This window comes from Hyperolius riggenbachi, chromosome 2 (assembly GCF_040937935.1).
Source record: "Hyperolius riggenbachi isolate aHypRig1 chromosome 2, aHypRig1.pri, whole genome shotgun sequence".
NCBI lineage: Eukaryota > Metazoa > Chordata > Amphibia > Anura > Hyperoliidae > Hyperolius > Hyperolius riggenbachi.
This window is the reverse complement of record NC_090647.1, coordinates 387,641,536-387,659,472: the sequence shown is the minus strand read 5'-3', so window position 1 is coordinate 387,659,472 and position 17,937 is coordinate 387,641,536. Positions and strand designations below refer to the sequence as shown.

General features: G+C 45.0%; 1 protein-coding gene across 7 annotated transcripts in view; it reads left to right on the top strand.

Moving 5' to 3' along the window:
• Window positions 1–17,937, top strand: part of CAMK1G (calcium/calmodulin dependent protein kinase IG) — a 2,474,997-nt gene that overhangs the window by 1,682,477 nt on the left and 774,583 nt on the right. For all 7 annotated transcript variants that reach the window (XM_068269763.1, XM_068269762.1, XM_068269761.1 and 4 more), the window contains one exon: window positions 12,511–12,589. In XM_068269763.1, the coding sequence (XP_068125864.1) occupies window positions 12,511–12,589 (79 nt within the window). The remainder of the gene's footprint in view (window positions 1–12,510; window positions 12,590–17,937) is intronic.

Here is a 17,937-nt window from a genome sequence, read left to right as displayed (position 1 = left end):
GAATAAGAAATCAGGAAGGGGGCAAATAGTTTTTCACATCACTGTATATATATATATATATATACATATATATATATATATATATATATATATATATATATATATATATATATATATATATATATATATATATACTGTATATACCTACCTAGCTGTTGTGTTCAGTGAACCCACCTCCTCACAGCATAGACCTAACTGTTGTGTTCAGTGAACGCACCTCATCACAGCATATACCTGACTGTTGTGTTCAGTGAAACCACCTCATAACAGCATATACCTTTACCTAACTGTTGTGTTTAGTGAAACCACCTCATCACAGCATATACCTTTACCTAACTGTTGTGTTCAGTAAAACCACCTCATCACAGCATATACCTTTACCTGACTGTTGTGTTCAGTGAACCCACCTCATCACAGCATAGAGCTAACTGTTGTGTTCAGTCAAAACCACCTCATAACAGCATAGACCTAACTGTTGTGTTCAGTGAAACCACCTCATCACAGCATATACCTTTACCTATCTGTTGTGTTCAGTGAACCCACCTCATCACAGCATATAACTAACTGTTGCGTTCAGTGAAACCACCTCATCACAGCATATACCTTAACTGTTGTGTTCAGTGAAACCACCTCTTAACAGCATATACCTTTACCTAACTGTTGTGTTCAGTGAAACCACCTCATCACAGCATATACCTTTACCTAACTGTTGTGTTCAGTGAACCCACCTCATCACAGCATATACTTTTACCTAACTGTTGTGTTCAGTGAACCCACCTCATCACAACATAGACCTAACTGTTGTGTTAAGTGAACCCACCTCATCACAGCATATACCTGACTGTTGTGTTAAGTGAAACCACCTCATCACAGCATATGCCTTTACCTAACTGTTGTGTTCAGTGAAACCACCTCATCACAGCATATACCTTTACCTAACTGTTGTGTTCAGTGAAACCACCTCATCACAGCATATACCTAACTGTTGTGTTAAGTGAAACCACCTCATCACAGCATATACCTTTACCTAACTGTTGTGTTCAGTGAAACCACCTCATCACAGCATATACCTTTACCTAACTGTTGTGTTCAGTGAACCCACCTCATCACAGCATAGACCTAACTGTTGTGTTCAGTGAAACCACCTCATCACAGCATATACCTTTAACTATCTGTTGTGTTCAGTGAACCCACCTCATCACAGCATATAACTAACTGTTGTGTTCAGTGAAACCACCTCATCACAGCATATACCTTAACTGTTGTGTTCAGTGAAACCACCTCTTAACAGCATATACCTTTACCTAACTGTTGTGTTCAGTGAACCCACCTCATCACAGCATATACCTTTACCTAACTGTTGTGTTCAGTGAACCCACCTCATCACAGCATAGACCTAACTGTTGTGTTAAGTGAACCCACCTCATCACAGCATATACCTGACTGTTGTGTTCAGTGAAACCACCTCATCACAGCATATACCTGACTGTTGTGTTCAGTGACCCCCACCATCACAGCATATACCTAGCTGTTGTGTTCAGTGAAACCACCTCATCACAGCATATACCTGACTGTTGTGTTCAGTGAAACCACCTCATCACAGCATATACCTAGCTGTTGTGTTCAGTGAAACCACCTCATCACAGCATATACCTAGCTGTTGTGTTCAGTGAAACCACCTCATCACAGCATATACCTGACTGTTGTGTTCAGTGAACCCACCATCACAGCATATATCTAGCAGTTGTGTTCTGTGAAACCACCTCTTCACAGCCTATACCTAGCTGTTGTGTTCAGTGAAAGCACCTCATCACAGAATATACCTGACTGTTGTGTTCAGTGAACCCACCTACCTACGTAAGTGCACACAGTGTGATATACCACTCTGTGCATACCTGTTAACTGCTGCACCTGTGTGAATGCACATTGTATTAGTCAAATCAGTGCCTACCTTTCACTTCATCCCCCCCGATATGGACAAAACTGACAAAACAGGTAGAGGAAGAGGTAGAGACAGACCCAGAGGAAGGCCACCTGGCACTGGCAGGTCTGTGTGAGGTCGTGTTGATGTGATTTCGTGCGGCCCTGACCCAAAGTACAGTGCTCAGAAGAAGGCATGTCCCATCACTTCCCAAGATTGTCAGGACGTGGTTGACTATTTAACACAGAACACCTCATCTCCCGCAGCCACCAGTGCTACTACAAGCACCACATCCACTGCATTTGACACTTCACAGGAGTTATTTGGTGCGGAAATCACTGATTCACAGCCAGTACTGCTACAACAAGATGAAGGCGCTAAGCAAGTTACACCACCTCATACGTCTGAGTTAGGTGGCAATACTATGGACGTAACGTGTGAGGAGGGGGATGATGACGTACCTGGTGTTGGTGCAGTTTTGGAGGTGTCTGAGGAAAACGAAGCTGGGCAGGATGATTATGATGACAATTATACGGATGCCACGTATGTTCCCAATAGAGGAGATGACCAGGGGGACAGTTCAGAGGGGGAGTCAGAGAGGAGTAGGAGGAGACGAGTCCCTGAAAGAAGCAGAGGGAGCTCGTCCTCAGAAACAGCTGGTGACAGTGTCCGGCACCATGTATCGCCAGCTATGGACAGCCAGCCGACATGCCCTTCAACGTCAGCTGCTGATGCCACTGTAGTGCCATCACCCCAGGGGGGGCTCAGCGGTTTGGAAATATTTTAACGTGTGTGCCTCAGATTGGAGCAAAGCCATCTGTTGTCTCTGCTTCCAAAAATTGAGCCGTGGAAAGGCCAACACTCATGTAGGGACAAGTGCCTTACGAAGGCACCTGGAGAAAAGGCACAAATAGCAATGGCAAGAACACCTGAGGAAAAGCAGCACCCAAAAGACAAGCCATCCTCCACCTCCTCTTCCTCCTTCAGATGCAGCATCTTCAGCCGCTTTCTCCCATTGCACCTTCACAGCCACCCTCCTCCACACCGCCTCTGCGCTTGAGCGGTTCCTGCTCCTCTGCCCACAGCAGCCAGGTGTCCGTGAAGGAAATCTTTGATCGGAAGAAGCCAATTTCTGGCAGTCACCCTTTTGCCCAGCGTCTGACAGCTGGCGTGGAGGAACTATTAGCTCGCCAGCTATTACCACACAAGCTGGTGGGGTCTGAGGCTTTCCGTAAATTTGTTGCCATTAGGACACCGCAGTGGAAGATACCAGGCCGCAATTATTTTTCTAAAAAGGCCATACCCAAACTGTACCGTGAAGTTGAGAGGCAAGTGGTGTCATCTCTTGCGAAGAGCGTTGGGTCAAGGGTCCACCTGACCACGGATGCCTGGTCTGCCAAGCACAGGCGGGGCCGCTACATTACGTACACAGCCCATTGGGTCAACCTGGTGACCGATGGCAAGCAGGGAGTATGTGGCTGCGCAGCGGACCAACTTGTGACACCTCCACGGCTTGCAGGCAGGCCTCCTGCCACCTCCTCTCCTTCTCCCCCTGCTACATCCTCTTAACTGTCATCCTCCTCCTCCTCCTCCCTGGCTGAGTGGCAGTTCAACTCTAGTGGTGCTGCCATCTCCTCCTCTCCAGCTACACAGCCCCATCTCCCCAGAGCCTACGCTGCATGCCAGGTACGACGGTGTCACGCCATGTCTTGCCTCAAAGCGGAGAGTCACACTGGACCAGCTCTCCTGGCTGCTCTTAACAAAGAGGTGGAGCAATGGCTGACCCCGCACCAGCTGGAGATCGGCAACGTGGTGTGTGACAACGGCAGCAATCTCCTTTCCGCTTTGAATTTGGGAAAGCTGACACATGTACCCTGCATGGCACATGTGCTGAATTTGGTCGTGCAAAGATTTGTGTCCAAGTACCCAGGCTTAGAGGACATCCTGAAGCAGGCCAGGAAGTTGTGTGGGCATTTCAGGTGGTCTTACACGGCCATGGCACGCTTTGCGGACATTCAGCTGAGAAACAACTTGCCGGTGAAACGCTTGATATGCAATAGCCCGACTTGCTGGAATTTGACCCTGCTCATGTTCTCTTGCCTTCTAGAACAGGAGAAAGCAGTCACCCAGTACCTGTACAATTACAGTAGAAGGACACACTCTGGGAAGATGGGGATGTTCTGGCCAACGAACTGGACACTGATGCGAAATGCATGCAGGATTATGTGGCCGTCTGAGGAGGTGACCAACCTGGTGAGTCACGCTGAAGACACCATCAGCGACTTGATCCCCTACGCTTACTTCTTGGAGCGTGCCATGTGTAGAGTGGTGGATCAAGCTGTGGAGGAGCGTGAAGAAGAACAGTTATGGCAGGAAGAGTCATGGGAACAATTTTCATCCGAACCAGATGTTTCCTCAACACCTGCGGCAGCACAGAGGGGGGAGGAGGAGGAAGAAGAGGAGTCATGTGGGGAAGAAGAGGAGTCAGACTCGGATGATGAGGAAGGTGTTTCTGTGGAGGAGGAAGAGGCGGTGGCAGAAGAACAACCGCAGCAGCCATCACAGGGGGCTTGTGCTGCTCCATGTTCCCGTGGTATTGTTCGTGGCTGGGGGGAGGAAGAGGACTTATGTAACATCACTCAGGAAGAGCAAGAGGAGATGGATAGTAAGTCTGGATCCGACTTTGTGCAGATGGCCTCTTTCATGTTGTTCAGCCTGTTGAGGGACCCCCGTATAAAAAAACTCAAGGGGACTTCCGGTTCCGGCGCCGCGGGAGATGGAAGCATAAATCTGGAGCTCCGTCTCGCCCGCTAGAAAAGAGTCTTTGCCCGGTCCCTTAACGATCCACTTTCCTCCCCACCTATGTCGGAGCAGCAAGAGGAAACAACAATGGACAAATATGTCCTCCGCACACAACGTGAGAAGCGCTTGCCGAAGCAAACTAAACAACGGCAGAAACAGGGGCCTAAAAAGAATGACGCAGATACAGAGCCAGAAGCTTCAGACACCGAGCAAGAAGAAGTCCTATACCCCACACCGGTAATAGACTATGCTCATTTAGCTCATGAAGTGGTCAAACTTTTAAAGCCGGAACTGACTGCCACAATTGCTGAAGTGATGGAACAACAGCTCTCGCCTATTAAAGCGGATCTAGCTGCTCACGCTACACGGATCACCCAAGCGGAATCTCGTATCAGCTCTTTGGAAGATAAACACGAAGAAACGGCTACCCGGGCGCAATCTACACAGGCAAGGCAAGTAATCATGTTTGACAAAATTGACGATTTAGAAAACCGCTCGAGGCGCAACAATCTGCGGGTGATCGGCATACCAGAGTCGGTCAAGCCCGCAGAACTGGCCCAAATATGCTCCACCGCCATACCACAGGCCTTAGGCCTAGACGCCAGCTATAAAGTAGAACGAGCGCATCGCATGGGACCGTTACGTCCTAACAAGAAGCTGCCGCGCCCGGTGATAGCCCGCTATCTTGATTACTCTGAAAAAGTGATACTCATGAGAGCCTACAGATCACAAAAGACCCTGGAGGTAGACGGCCAGAAGCTACTACTATTCGCAGACTACTCAGCTGAAGTGAATCGAGCAAGAAAAGCTTTTAACAACGTATGCCAGTCACTAGTTAGACGTAAAATACGCTTTGCTCTGATTTATCCTGCTACTCTTCTGATCTACCACGAAGATGGTAAATCATCCTCTTTCACATCTCCATCGGATGCGGATACCTACCTCAACCAATTGTCCACTGCAACATCACCAAGACCGTCACAATCTCCAGTACAAAGGCCTGACGATGAAGGCATGGGCTCTATTCAAAGTGCTGAAGGAAATATTGCTTCTAGCCAAGACTCCACCACTTGGGATGGGTGATTCCGAACAACTTGACTGAAGGGAAGATCAGTGGTGAATATAAAAACTTTTTTTTTTTTTTTTTTTTTTCTTCCCTTTCTTTTTCTTTTTCCTGTTTTCTTTTTTGACTTCTTCACATGTTCTGAAAGGGACAGACTCTTTTCTTTTATTTTTACTTTTATGGGTCTCATTTTTCTAACCACCTTAATCTGGTACAGAGAAACTCTTTCCCATGAAATTCATTAATATGTACACTCGGGCGAACACGGAATACTCCAATGGTGGGACACCATAGACGGATTACCGCCGAGTGAGATACTTTTTTACGGAAGGTCCATTCCATTTCCTTTAACTTTGTTTTATATTGCATTTTTGCTACTAACCTTGATTACAGGATGGACCTCTTCTCCTGCGGAAAAAAGGGAGTCACTAAGATTTTTAGGTCATTCAGGAAAAAAGGGAAAATTGAATGCTTATGTAGGTGACAGGGAAGCCAGTTTAATCCTGGCCCCTAGGATCACCTCTTTGTTTAACATTCAGTTAATGTTTTTTGTTGTAGTTATGTTTGGTTTCCATTGGTCCCACTGGTTAGGGACCCTCTACCCCCCGCCCCTCCTCCTACACGTACTCCAAAGCCCTTCTTTGAAATATACTTCCATCCCACCTTTAAAGCCATCTGTCTGCAGCTGGGACAGCAGATGGCTTCATCTACATAAATACATAATGTTTATTAATCCCTATAATACAAGGAACTCACTAATATGAAAATCATAACCTGGAATATTAAGGGCCTCCGCACTCCCCAGAAACGCTCGAAAATCTTGAGACATCTGGGAAAAATGAAACCAGACCTAGTAATATTGCAGGAAACCCATTTGAGAGCCCATGAGTTCTCATTCCTCTCCAAAATGTGGGTAGGACAGGTATTAGGGGCACCCTCAAAAGATCGCAAGGCTGGTGTATTGCTTTTAATAAATAAATCCTTTAGAGGAAAAATCCTCACCCATGATTTTGACCCCTTAGATGGTAGATGGCTGAGAGCTGAAATCCAATATGAGTCTCACAATTTTATATTATGGGGTGTTTATGGCCCTAATACTAATAACTCAGCTTTTTTATCTAAACTATCACAGGATATCAACTCAGTGCATAGCCATACAAAATGCGTCATAGTAGGAGATTTCAACTCGGTGATTAACCCTGGAGAGGACAGGCTGGTCCCAACCAAGAAAACCAACACACCCTCACTGCAAGATAAAAACCTAGCATCTTTTATAGACACCACAGCCTTAATAGATGCATGGCGACACCTTCATCCTCTAGAAAGGGACTTCACCCACTACTCCCACGTCCATAAGTCACATTCAAGAATAGATATAATGCTACTCTCCAGAAATATGATACCTTATTTACAAAACTCAACTATCAGACCAATGGTAATATCAAACCATACGCCAGTGTCTATGGAATTAAGTTTAAGTTCATTTAGATCCTCAGGTTGGCGTTTCCCCTCATATTTATATAATGACGAGCAACTGGCTAAAGAATTAATAATTTGGTGGAGAGACTATCAAAATAATAACAAAAAACACAAGAACCAGCCTGTCCTCTTTTGGGAAACTGCCAAAGCAGTTTTGAGGGGCCAGATATTGGCATACACCAGTTCTTATAAAAAAAAGGCCTTAGAAAATTATATGTCAGCATGTGAGCAAGCACGAGCTTCCTACTTAGTATTTAAAGGAGACCCCTCACCTGTCAATAAAGATAAGTGGATACTTGATAAAAAAAACTGTGACCTTTCAATGGAAAAATATGATAAGATGTATAGAGATTTTGGTTCGGCGAGATATTTTAAATGGGGTAATAAGTCAGGCAAATTATTGGCTAATTTAGCAAAAACACGTGGCCCCCCATCTTCCATCGTGCAGATCAGGAACTCTAAGGGACAATTGGTGGGCACTCCCGAGAAGGTGGCCGAGGTCTTTCAACATTTCTATAAAACTTTATATACTGCTCAAACTTGCTCAACAGAAGAGCAACTAACTTTTCTCAATAGTGTCAAACTCCCCAAGCTCACTGAAGAAGACTTAGAATTCCTAAACGCACCAATTACTTCTGGCGAGGTTTTACTAGGAATCAAAAACTTATCTTTACACAAAGCACCAGGCCCCGATGGCTTCTCGGGGGAATTCTTTAAATTATTAAAGTCTGAGATCTCGGACACACTCTCGGGAATGTACAACACTATACTTACTCAAAACACACTACTCCCAACAGCAAATGAAGCACACATTAAGTTGATCCCTAAGCCAGGGAAGGACCCCCTAGACCCGGCGGCCTACCGGCCAATATCTTTGCTGAACGTCGATTTCAAGCTGTTGTCCAAGGTGTTGGCCGACAGGCTGGCGGGTTTTTTACCTAATTTAATACATGACTCACAAGTGGGCTTTGTACAGAATAGAAGTGCAGTCTTCAATATCAGAAAAGCCTTAGTGGCACTTGAACATATTAAACTTCGAGGTCCGTTGTCTGGTTCAGAAGCCTTCTTGGCCCTTGATGCCGAGAAGGCTTTTGATAGCATTGAATGGTCCTGGATAATGAAGGTCTTAGACCGTTTCGGGTTTAAAGGAAACTTCTGCTCATATGTAGACCTCATGCATGTTAACCCTCGGGCCCGGATTTCTCTCTTGGGGGCTATGAGTCAGTCATTTGTTCTGGGGAGAGGGGTGCGCCAGGGCTGTCCCTTATCCCCGCTTATTTTTAATTTAGCTATAGAACCTCTGGCGCGCTCCTTTTCCCAGAACAACATTTTTGAAGGTATACCTATAGGCCCTCAAAAGATATTCTCTGCGCTTTTCGCAGATGATGTGTTATTGTTCTTAGCCCATCCGGAAAGAGATCTTGATAATATCATATCTCACATTCAACTTTTTGGTAGATCATCTGGCTTCCGCATAAATTACCACAAAAGTGAATTTATGTTCATCTCCCCTACTCACACACTGCGAAACTGTCCGAGGCTTGACGCTTTCAAAATTCCTTACCGCAATTCCTTTATAACTTACCTAGGTATTAAAATCCCCCGACAGATAGACCAACTATATAACTTAAACTATTCTCCCCTTATCAAAAAAATCATAAATGAACTCCATAACTGGGAACATCTCCCACTATCTTTGACAGGCAGGGTTCATTTGATAAAAATGTTCAGCTTTGCACGATTATTGTACCCTTTACAAACTTTACCCATCTTACTTAAGCACAAAGATATAAAAACCCTGGAAACCGCTTTTACTCGATTCCTATGGAAATCAAAAAAACCTAGAATCGCCCTGGCAAAACTTAAAGCGCCCATTGATAATCTAGGCCTTAATTTTCCTGATCTGAGATCTTATAATTTAGCTGCCATCTTCCGCCACATTAGAGATTGGTTGGGAAATACCAGTTATTACACTCCCACCGCTATAGATAAAGAATTATTACGCCCCTACTCCCCTACTGGAGTTTTACATACCCCATTGAACAAACTCCCTGACTATATTAAGAAAAATATTTTAATTCGAGACACATTGATCACCTGGAGAGAGGTAAGAAGGAAATACGGCCTACAAGGCCTTATCTCACCACTAATGCCCTTTCGAGGACACCCAGGGTTTAAACCAGGCAACATGCATGAGGTCTATATGGATTGGGAGAAAAGGGGGATAACACACCTGGGAGCCTTTTTGAACCATGAAGGATCTTTTCTACCTTTTGAGGAAGTGGCAAGGAAATTTGCCCTACCCAAACTGCATATTTTTTACTACCAACAAATTCAAAGCTATGTACTAGGGGTATTGGGGAAGAATGGATCAATAGCATCTAACTCTCATTATGATGATCTTCTCAGTAATCCTAAAGCTAAGCAATCACTATCATGGCTATACGACTTTTTGAAAGAGACCCAAACATATCGTAAAAACCACTACCTACATCTACAAAAATGGGCAGAACTAACGGAAATGAACAAAGATTCCTTCTCTATAGCAGTTAAAAAAGGATGGCTGGAAATGCGAAAAGCAATGATAGCAGAAACGTGGCGAGAAATGTACTTGAAAACACTCTACAGAGCTTTTATCCCTATCAAAGGCCCATATAAACATGAAGAGGGAATCCACCTCAACTTATGCCCTAAATGTAATGACCCTAACCCCACACTTAACCATATGCTTTGGCAATGTACTAATATAAAAGCATTCTGGTCAACTGTAATAGCTCATTTCAATTCCCTATATAATACCCAGAGACTACCTGATCCTCTTTTTTGTTTGTTCCATAGTCTACCCCTGACAGAAACAGAAAAAGAAAAAACAGTTTCAATAACCAAACGAGAACACTTATATCTCTTAGCAGCAAAAAAAGCGGTAATGAAAAAATGGTTAGACCCTTCCTCCCCTACCATACAAGATGTCCTAACACTCCTCGACCACCTTCTCCATATGGAGAGACTAAATATTGAAAGGCACAAACCAAAAATGATCCAAAAGTTCTTTAATACATGGCAGCTCTTTATTGAAAACTTTTATACAAAGGAACAGATATCTCAAATTGTGAAACCTTTTGAAGATACTACATGGTACTTAAAGGCCAAAATAGGAGGATATCTGGGAAAACTAGAAATCTAATTATTAGGGATAGAACATCAGTGGGATGGATAAGGTATGAATCTGGGGTAACGGGATGGGAAGGAGGGGAAGGAGGGGGAGATATGGGGAACCAATTTGATGTTAAATATAGTTCTTGTTAATGTTAATCAATCCTAATTTTAGTATAATATAGTATAACGCAATATAAGCCTGAGAATAAGCTATATCCACTATGTGTAATACAACTAGAGAATTTTCATATGTAAATACTGTTCTATTCTGATATACGGGTATTTTCTCAGACTTATCCATGTTCATTTGCCTATAATGGAAAATCTGTTAGCATGTAAAGAGAATAATTGTATAGCTGGATTTCAAATGACAATTTTTGTACATTACTTGCTATTTTAATAAAAAAATGTTTAAAAAAAAAAAAAAAAAAAACTCAAGGGGAATGACCTGTACTGGGTGGCCACGCTACTAGACCCTCGGTACAGGCACAAAGTGACGGACCTGTTACCAACCCACCTGAAGGCGGAAAGGATGCAGCACATGCAGAACAAGCTGGCAATTATGCTTCACAATGCGTTTAAGGGTGATGTGACAGCACAACGCAATAAAGGTACCACTACCAGTTATCCTCCTCCTCCGATGTCCACGCTGGCAAGGACAGGACATTCCAGTGATCTCATGGTGATGTCGGACATGCGGACATTCTTTAGTCCAACGCCTCGCAATAGCCCTTCCGGATCCACCCTCCACCAACGCCTGTATCGGCAGGTAGCCGACTACCTGGCCTTAAGTGTGGATGTAGACACTGCGAGCAGCGACAATGAACCCTTGGACTACTGGGTGCACAGGCTTGACCTGTGGCCAGAGCTGTCCCAATTTGCCATCCAACTTCTCTCTTGCCCTGCCGCAAGCGTCCTGTCAGAAAGGACCTTCAGTGCAGCTGGAGGCATTGTCACTGAGAAGAGAAGTCGCCTAAGTCACAAAAGTGTTCAGTACCTCACCTGTATCAAAATGAATGAGGCATGGATCCCGGATGGCTACTGCCTGCCCCAAGACTAAGTCAATCCCCACACACAGCATCTCTGCCTGCAGGCCGCTTGCCTTCTCCGCCACCACCAACAGGGTCCAGGACTCCAGGCGGATTCTTGAATTTTTAAGGCCACTGCTAGCAGCGGCCGCTATACTAATTTTTCTGGTGCGTGTACATGCCTGCCTAATTTTTCTGGCTGCACTGCGGGCGGCTTCAACAACAAAACAAAAGGCATGTACATGTGCCCATTCCCCTTCGTGATCATTACCTTGCCGTGGTGAAGGGGCTTGCGTATCACAACTTTTGCGTATCTGACTTTTGGCATGTATCCCACTCCGCCACCTGGGGGTCCAGGTGTTAGACCCCTTGAAATATCTTTTCCATCACTTTTGTGGCCAGCGTAAGTGTTTCTAGTTTTCTAAGTTCGCCTCCCCATTGAAATCTATTGCGGTTCGCGAAAGTTCGCGCAAACTGAATCTTCCGCAAAAGTTCGCGAACGGGGTTCGCGAACCGAAAATCGGAGGTTTGGGCCATCTCTATTCAGCACTTCACAATTGAAAAAGTGCCAAAAAGTAGGTGGAAAAGTACTATCAAAACTAGTATTTTCTTGCTGGCTGGTGAATTAAAAGGCATTTACTGACAAGTTTGAACATATCACTTTGGAGGAAACTTAGGAGAAAAAGTTAACTGTATATGGGGTAATATATATATACCTAATTTGTATATATTTGCATCAGTACCTATTGATTGCTACATGATGCTCATATTTTTAGATTTTTTTTATTATTTTTTTCATTTGAGTTTCATATTCTACCTGCATTTCTAGAAAGTAAAATCTGTATTGCAGAAATTTCATAACTCAATGTTGTATTTGTTTAGGATCTTTATATAGGAAGACTGAGGAAAGGAACATGTTTTAGATTTGTACATTTTTAAGAGCTACAGTATTTATGGTTTTCATTGCTCTCATTATTATAAAGCCATTCTGTTTCAGTGTATATTTCTAATAACATTAATGTGTGCCCCACTCTAACCTAGTATTTTATCTCTTCTTTCAGCAAAACATTTCATAAGTTGTCTCCTAGAAAAAGATCCAAAGAAACGCTTCAACTGTGAGAATGCCCTCAAGCATCCATGGTAAGATGTTTAGCATGGAGTTCCATTGAGAAACGAAAACAATCTATTTTCTAAAATGAAATGCTGTTAGTCGGGAGAATAATTTTTTTAAGTGTTTATATAGCGCTGACAGAGGCGGCCTTAGAGTATGCGGGGACTGGGGCGAGTGTCACATGCTGGGCCTAGAGCCATAAGCATAGGCCATATACCGTATCACCACGTTCATGGGCTTGTCCGCCTTTAATGCAGTATTCCTTATTATTATTGTTTGAAAACAATTATGTCAGGTAAAGGCCACTAAGCCAACCAATATAAAAACAAACATTTGCATGGTGGTTTTAAGTGCGGGGGTGGGGGAGCTCATGCTTCAATTAATTTGGAAATTCTAAGGTTCATGTTTCACAAAATTCACATTGTTGTAGTAACTTTTGTCTTGCAAAATTCAGCAAATTCAGAAATCATGAGGCCCCCAACAAGACAAATTTAATAACCATGAGGCCCCCAACAAGACAAATTCAGCAAGCATGAGGCCGCCAACAAGACAAATTCAGTGATCTTGAGGCTCCAAACAAATTCAGCAGTCATGAGGCACATAAATAGACAGCATTTCACATAAATAGGCAGAATGCCCCCTTAATATGGTAGACACCTCTAACCTGGCAGCAGTTCCCCAAAATACACTCAATCTGACAGCAGTGGTTCCCCAAAAATAGGTAGCCCCAGGTCTATAGGTGTCCTCAGAATAGGTGGCCAGCGGTATAGATGTCCCCAGAATAGGTGGCCAGCGGTATAGATGTTCCAAGAACAGGTAGCCAGGGGTATATGTGCCCTGTATGTGTAGGAAGGGGTATATGTCCCCAGTATATGTAGCCAGAGGTATATGTGCCCAGTATATGTAGCCAGGGGTATATGTGCCCAGTATATGTAGTCAGGGGTATATGTGCCCAGTATATGTAGTCAGGGGTATATGTGCCCAGTATATGTAGTCAGGTGTATATGTGTCCAGTATATGTAGTCAGGGGTATATGTGCCCAGTATATGTAGTGGGGGGTATATGTCCCCAGTATATGTAGCCAGGGGTATATGTGCCCAGTATATGTAGCCAGGGGTATATGTGCCCAGTAAATGTAGGCAGGGGTATATGTGCCCAGTATATGTAGGCAGGGGTATATGTCCTAGTATAAGTAGGCAGGTGTATATGTCCCAGAATAGGTAGCCAGGTGTTCCCCCAGCAGGAGGAGAGCAGTGCAGTGGAGGGAGAGCGGTGGGCACAGCAGCCCCTTCCCTCACCTTAGGGTCCTCTCCCTCCCTCGCTCTCTCCTCCAAAATTAATGTGCGGGTGGCTGGCTGGCAGCGGGCGGAACTTACCTCCATCTCGTCGCAGGTGCGGGATGGATTTGCCGCTAGTCTGGTCTGGTCCAGACCAGAGCAGCGGCACCTGAACTTCCGGTGTTGGAGCGAGACGGAGGCGAGTTCCGCCCACTGCCAGCCAGCCGCACATTAGTTTCGGAGGAGAGAGCGAGGGAGGGAGACCCTAAGGTGAGGGAAGGAGGGGGAGATGGTCCCCCTTCCCCACCGTCCACACAGCTCTCCCTCTTCTCGGCTCCCCTCCTGCTGGGTGCACGGGCACACGGCCAGGTGAGCGAGCGATCGGCGGGGCCTCTTCAAGCGCGAGGCCTGGGGCGATTACCCCACTTGCCCCCCCCCCCAAAGGCCGGCTCTGAGCGCTGACATACTACGCAGCGCTGTACAGAGTATATTGGAAGTCACAATCTAGTCCCTAACATAGTCATATTTCTATGTATGTATGGTGTAGTGTATGTATCATAATCTAGGGCCAATTTAGGGGAAGCCAATTAAGTTATCTGTATGTTTTTGGGAGGAAACCAGAGTGCCCGGAGGAAACCCACGCAGACACGGGAGAACATATAAACTCCTTGAAGATATTGACCTGGCTGGAATTCGAACCGGGGACCCAGCATTGCAAGACGAGAGCGCTAACCACTACGCCACCATGCTGCCTCAGAATAGTGACATGCATACCCATATACAATTAAATTTTTCTTCTGAGTTTTCTTATAGGTGATATGTTCAATAAAATGCCTTTTAAATCACCAGTAAGCAAGGAAATACTGAAAATAGTTGGTACTTTTTCGATTGCAAAGTGCTGAAAAGTTATCCTAAATACAAGATGAAAAATTATCTCCTAGGAGAAAACTCCGGAGAAAAAGTCAATTGCATATGGGCCAGGGCCACAGTGTCAATACATCTTAGTTCACTTATTTCTAACTAGCTGGAAGCCCTTCGTTGCCCGGGTATGTATTTGGCTGGTGTTGGCCCCACCTCCTTTTCCTAACCCTAACACACAATTACTTAATGACCACGTTTGTGAGCTTTGCGGTCTTTGGCATCAGTAATTTGCATTGAAATAAAATAAATCTGATTGGCTGTGGCTCCACCCCTTTTCTGAATTTGAACCCAAATCACCCAATGGCCAAGTGTACCAGGTACAGGTGATTAACAGTGCAAGAGGCTTGTGCCATTAACAGTGCAAGAATAGCAGCAATTAAATATTCCCCTTAAAAATCAATAGGTGGATTTTGATTGGCTTTTGTACGCTCCACCCACCTTTCTGAATATTAATCCCAGTCACCCAGTGACCAACTGTGCAAAGTTTGAGAACCCTACCATTAACAGTGTAAGAATGGCTGCAGTTTACATTTTCCCAATGAAATTTGTATTTTTCTCCACCCACTTATGACCCGGTGTTGAACGATTATGTATTTGGCTGGTGTTGGCTGTGCCCACTTTTCTAACCCTAACGCACAATTAATCAATTACTCAATTACCAAGTTTGTGAGCTTTGCGGTGTTTGGCATCAATAATTTGCATTGGAATGAAACAAATCTAATTGGCTGTTTGTGGCTCCACCCTCTTTCTGAAATTGAACCCTAGTCACCCAATGATCAACTGTACCAGGTTTGAGGCTTGTGCCATTAACAGTGCAAGAATGGCAGCAATTAAATATTCCCCTTAAAAATCAATAGGTGGATTTTGATTGGCTTTTGTACGCTCCACCCACCTTTCTGAATATTAATCCCAGTCACCCAGTGACCAACTGTGCAAAGTTTGAGAACCCTACCATTAACAGTGTAAGAATGGCTGCTGTTTACATTTTCCCAGTAAAATTTGTGTTTGTCTCCGCCCACTTATGACCCGGCGTTGCCCGCTTATGTATTTGGCTGGTGTTGGCTGTGCCTACTTTTCTAACCCTAACACACAATTAATCAATTACCAAGTTTGTGATCTTTGCGGTGTTTGGCATCAATAATTTGCATTGAAATGAAACAAATCTAATTGGCTGTTTGTGGCTCCACCCCCTTTCTGAAATTGAACCCTAGTCACCCAATGATCAACTGTACCAAGTTTGAGCCTTGTGCCATTAACAGTGCAAGAATGGCAGCAATGTAAATATTCCCCTTGAAAATCAATAGGTGAATTTTGATTGGCTTTTATAGACTCCACCCACCTTTCTGAATATTAATACCAGTCACCCAACGACCAACTGTGCAAAGTTTGAGAACCCTACCATTAACAGTGTAAGAATGGCTGCAGTTTACATTTTCCAGTGAAATGTGTATTTGTCTCCGCCCCCTTTTTGGTTATGGGAATAAAAAGTATCCTATACTTTATTCCAGGTAGTGTACTATGTGTGTGCCAAATTTCATTCAAATCCGTTCAGCCGTTTTTGCTTGATAGAGTAACAAACATCTAAACATCTAAACATCCAGAACTTTACCATTTATTATATTAGTAGGATATCCCATTCTTTGTGATCTGACTTCCATGAGACATGCAGATGTTACACATTCCACTGACAAGCAAATTTCCCCTGTTTACCAATGAGTCAATGGGCCCCTATGGTGCACCTGAAAATTAACAATTTTTTTCCAGGGATGGTTAAGGGTTGGGGGGGGGGGTTTGAAGGTTTAAGGTTAGCCATAGGGGGTGGGTGGTTAAGGTTAGCCAAGAGGGGTGAGAGGATTATGGTTAGTTATGGGAGTGGGAGGGTTAAGGTTAGCTGTGGGGGGTGGGTGGTTAGAGGGAACCCAATGAGATGAGATAAACAATTGCATTTATCCTCTTACTCCTAAAAATGACTTTTTAAAAGTATCCTATGATTTTATTTTATATAATAGTGATGGACCGAACATCAAATTTTGCATTCACGAACATGAATTTACCACAAATGTTCACAAACCGGCAGTTCACGATGGGCACCATAGACTTTAATGGGCAGGCAAACGTCAACATTTTCAGGGATCCCTGCAGTCACAATTTAAAAAAAAAAAAGCCAGACAGGCATGACAGAGGAGGATCAACTGCGAAATAGTCACCCAAAAAAATATGTATTTTGGGCAAATGCTTTTTTAATGGTTATTTTTGAAGTTTAATGGCTGCTGACTTTAGCGGTTAATAGCAGAGCCCCAGTACGTAACATACCCTGTAAATTTGGGAACCAGGAGGATCCCCACTGGTCTGTTAATTATGAACCAATGGGGATCCCTGGAGGGAAAAGCAAGGCCTGGAGGAGCGTAGCTGAGGAGGGCCACCCATGATAGGGCAAGCCATAAGGACAGGGAGTTAGGGGTTAATTGGGGCAGGGCGAGGTTTTCCCAGGCCTCTGTTAGAAGGGAGGAGCTGGAATTGAGTGTCCTGGGCAGGGAACAGGAAGGGAGGAGTCTTGGCCCAGGGCTGAAAGGAAGGAGAAGTCGGCCATTAGGAAGAAGCTGTGTGGAAGAAGTGTGCTTCCCCTGTCTTACCCGGCAAAGAGATGGAGGACGTGGAGAGACTCCTGCAGCTCGTGCGGAGTGAAGCAGCTGCGCAGGGCCCGCAGTGGATCGCGGACCAGATAGCACGGATGGCGGGAGGCGGAGCCGGCGATCCTGCAGGTCGCAGCAGCGTCCACGTGTCTAGGCCTCCGGATAGACTGAGCCCGGCCACGTCTCCCCGCCGGCGCAGAAGAAGCGGAAGTCCGCCGCAGACTCCACCCGCGCCCCCCAGCAAAAAAGGTAAAGGTTGGAGCGGCAAGGGGGTGAGCGGCAAGCGGGGAGCAGGGAAATCGGCGGCTGCAGGCACCAGCGCCGCACAGGACACCAGTACGGTACTACTGCTGAACCGCCCGCTGCCCGGCCTCCCTCAACGCGTCACTCTCCGGACTCCTCCTCCTCAGTCACTCACTTCACAGTTCCGCCCACTGCCAGCCACCCACTACCACCGGTACTGTTTTACTTCCTTAAACTTTTGTATGGGGAAGCGGGCAGAGGGGGGAGCGCTAGCGGAGGGGGTGGGGGGAATTTCCAACCCCC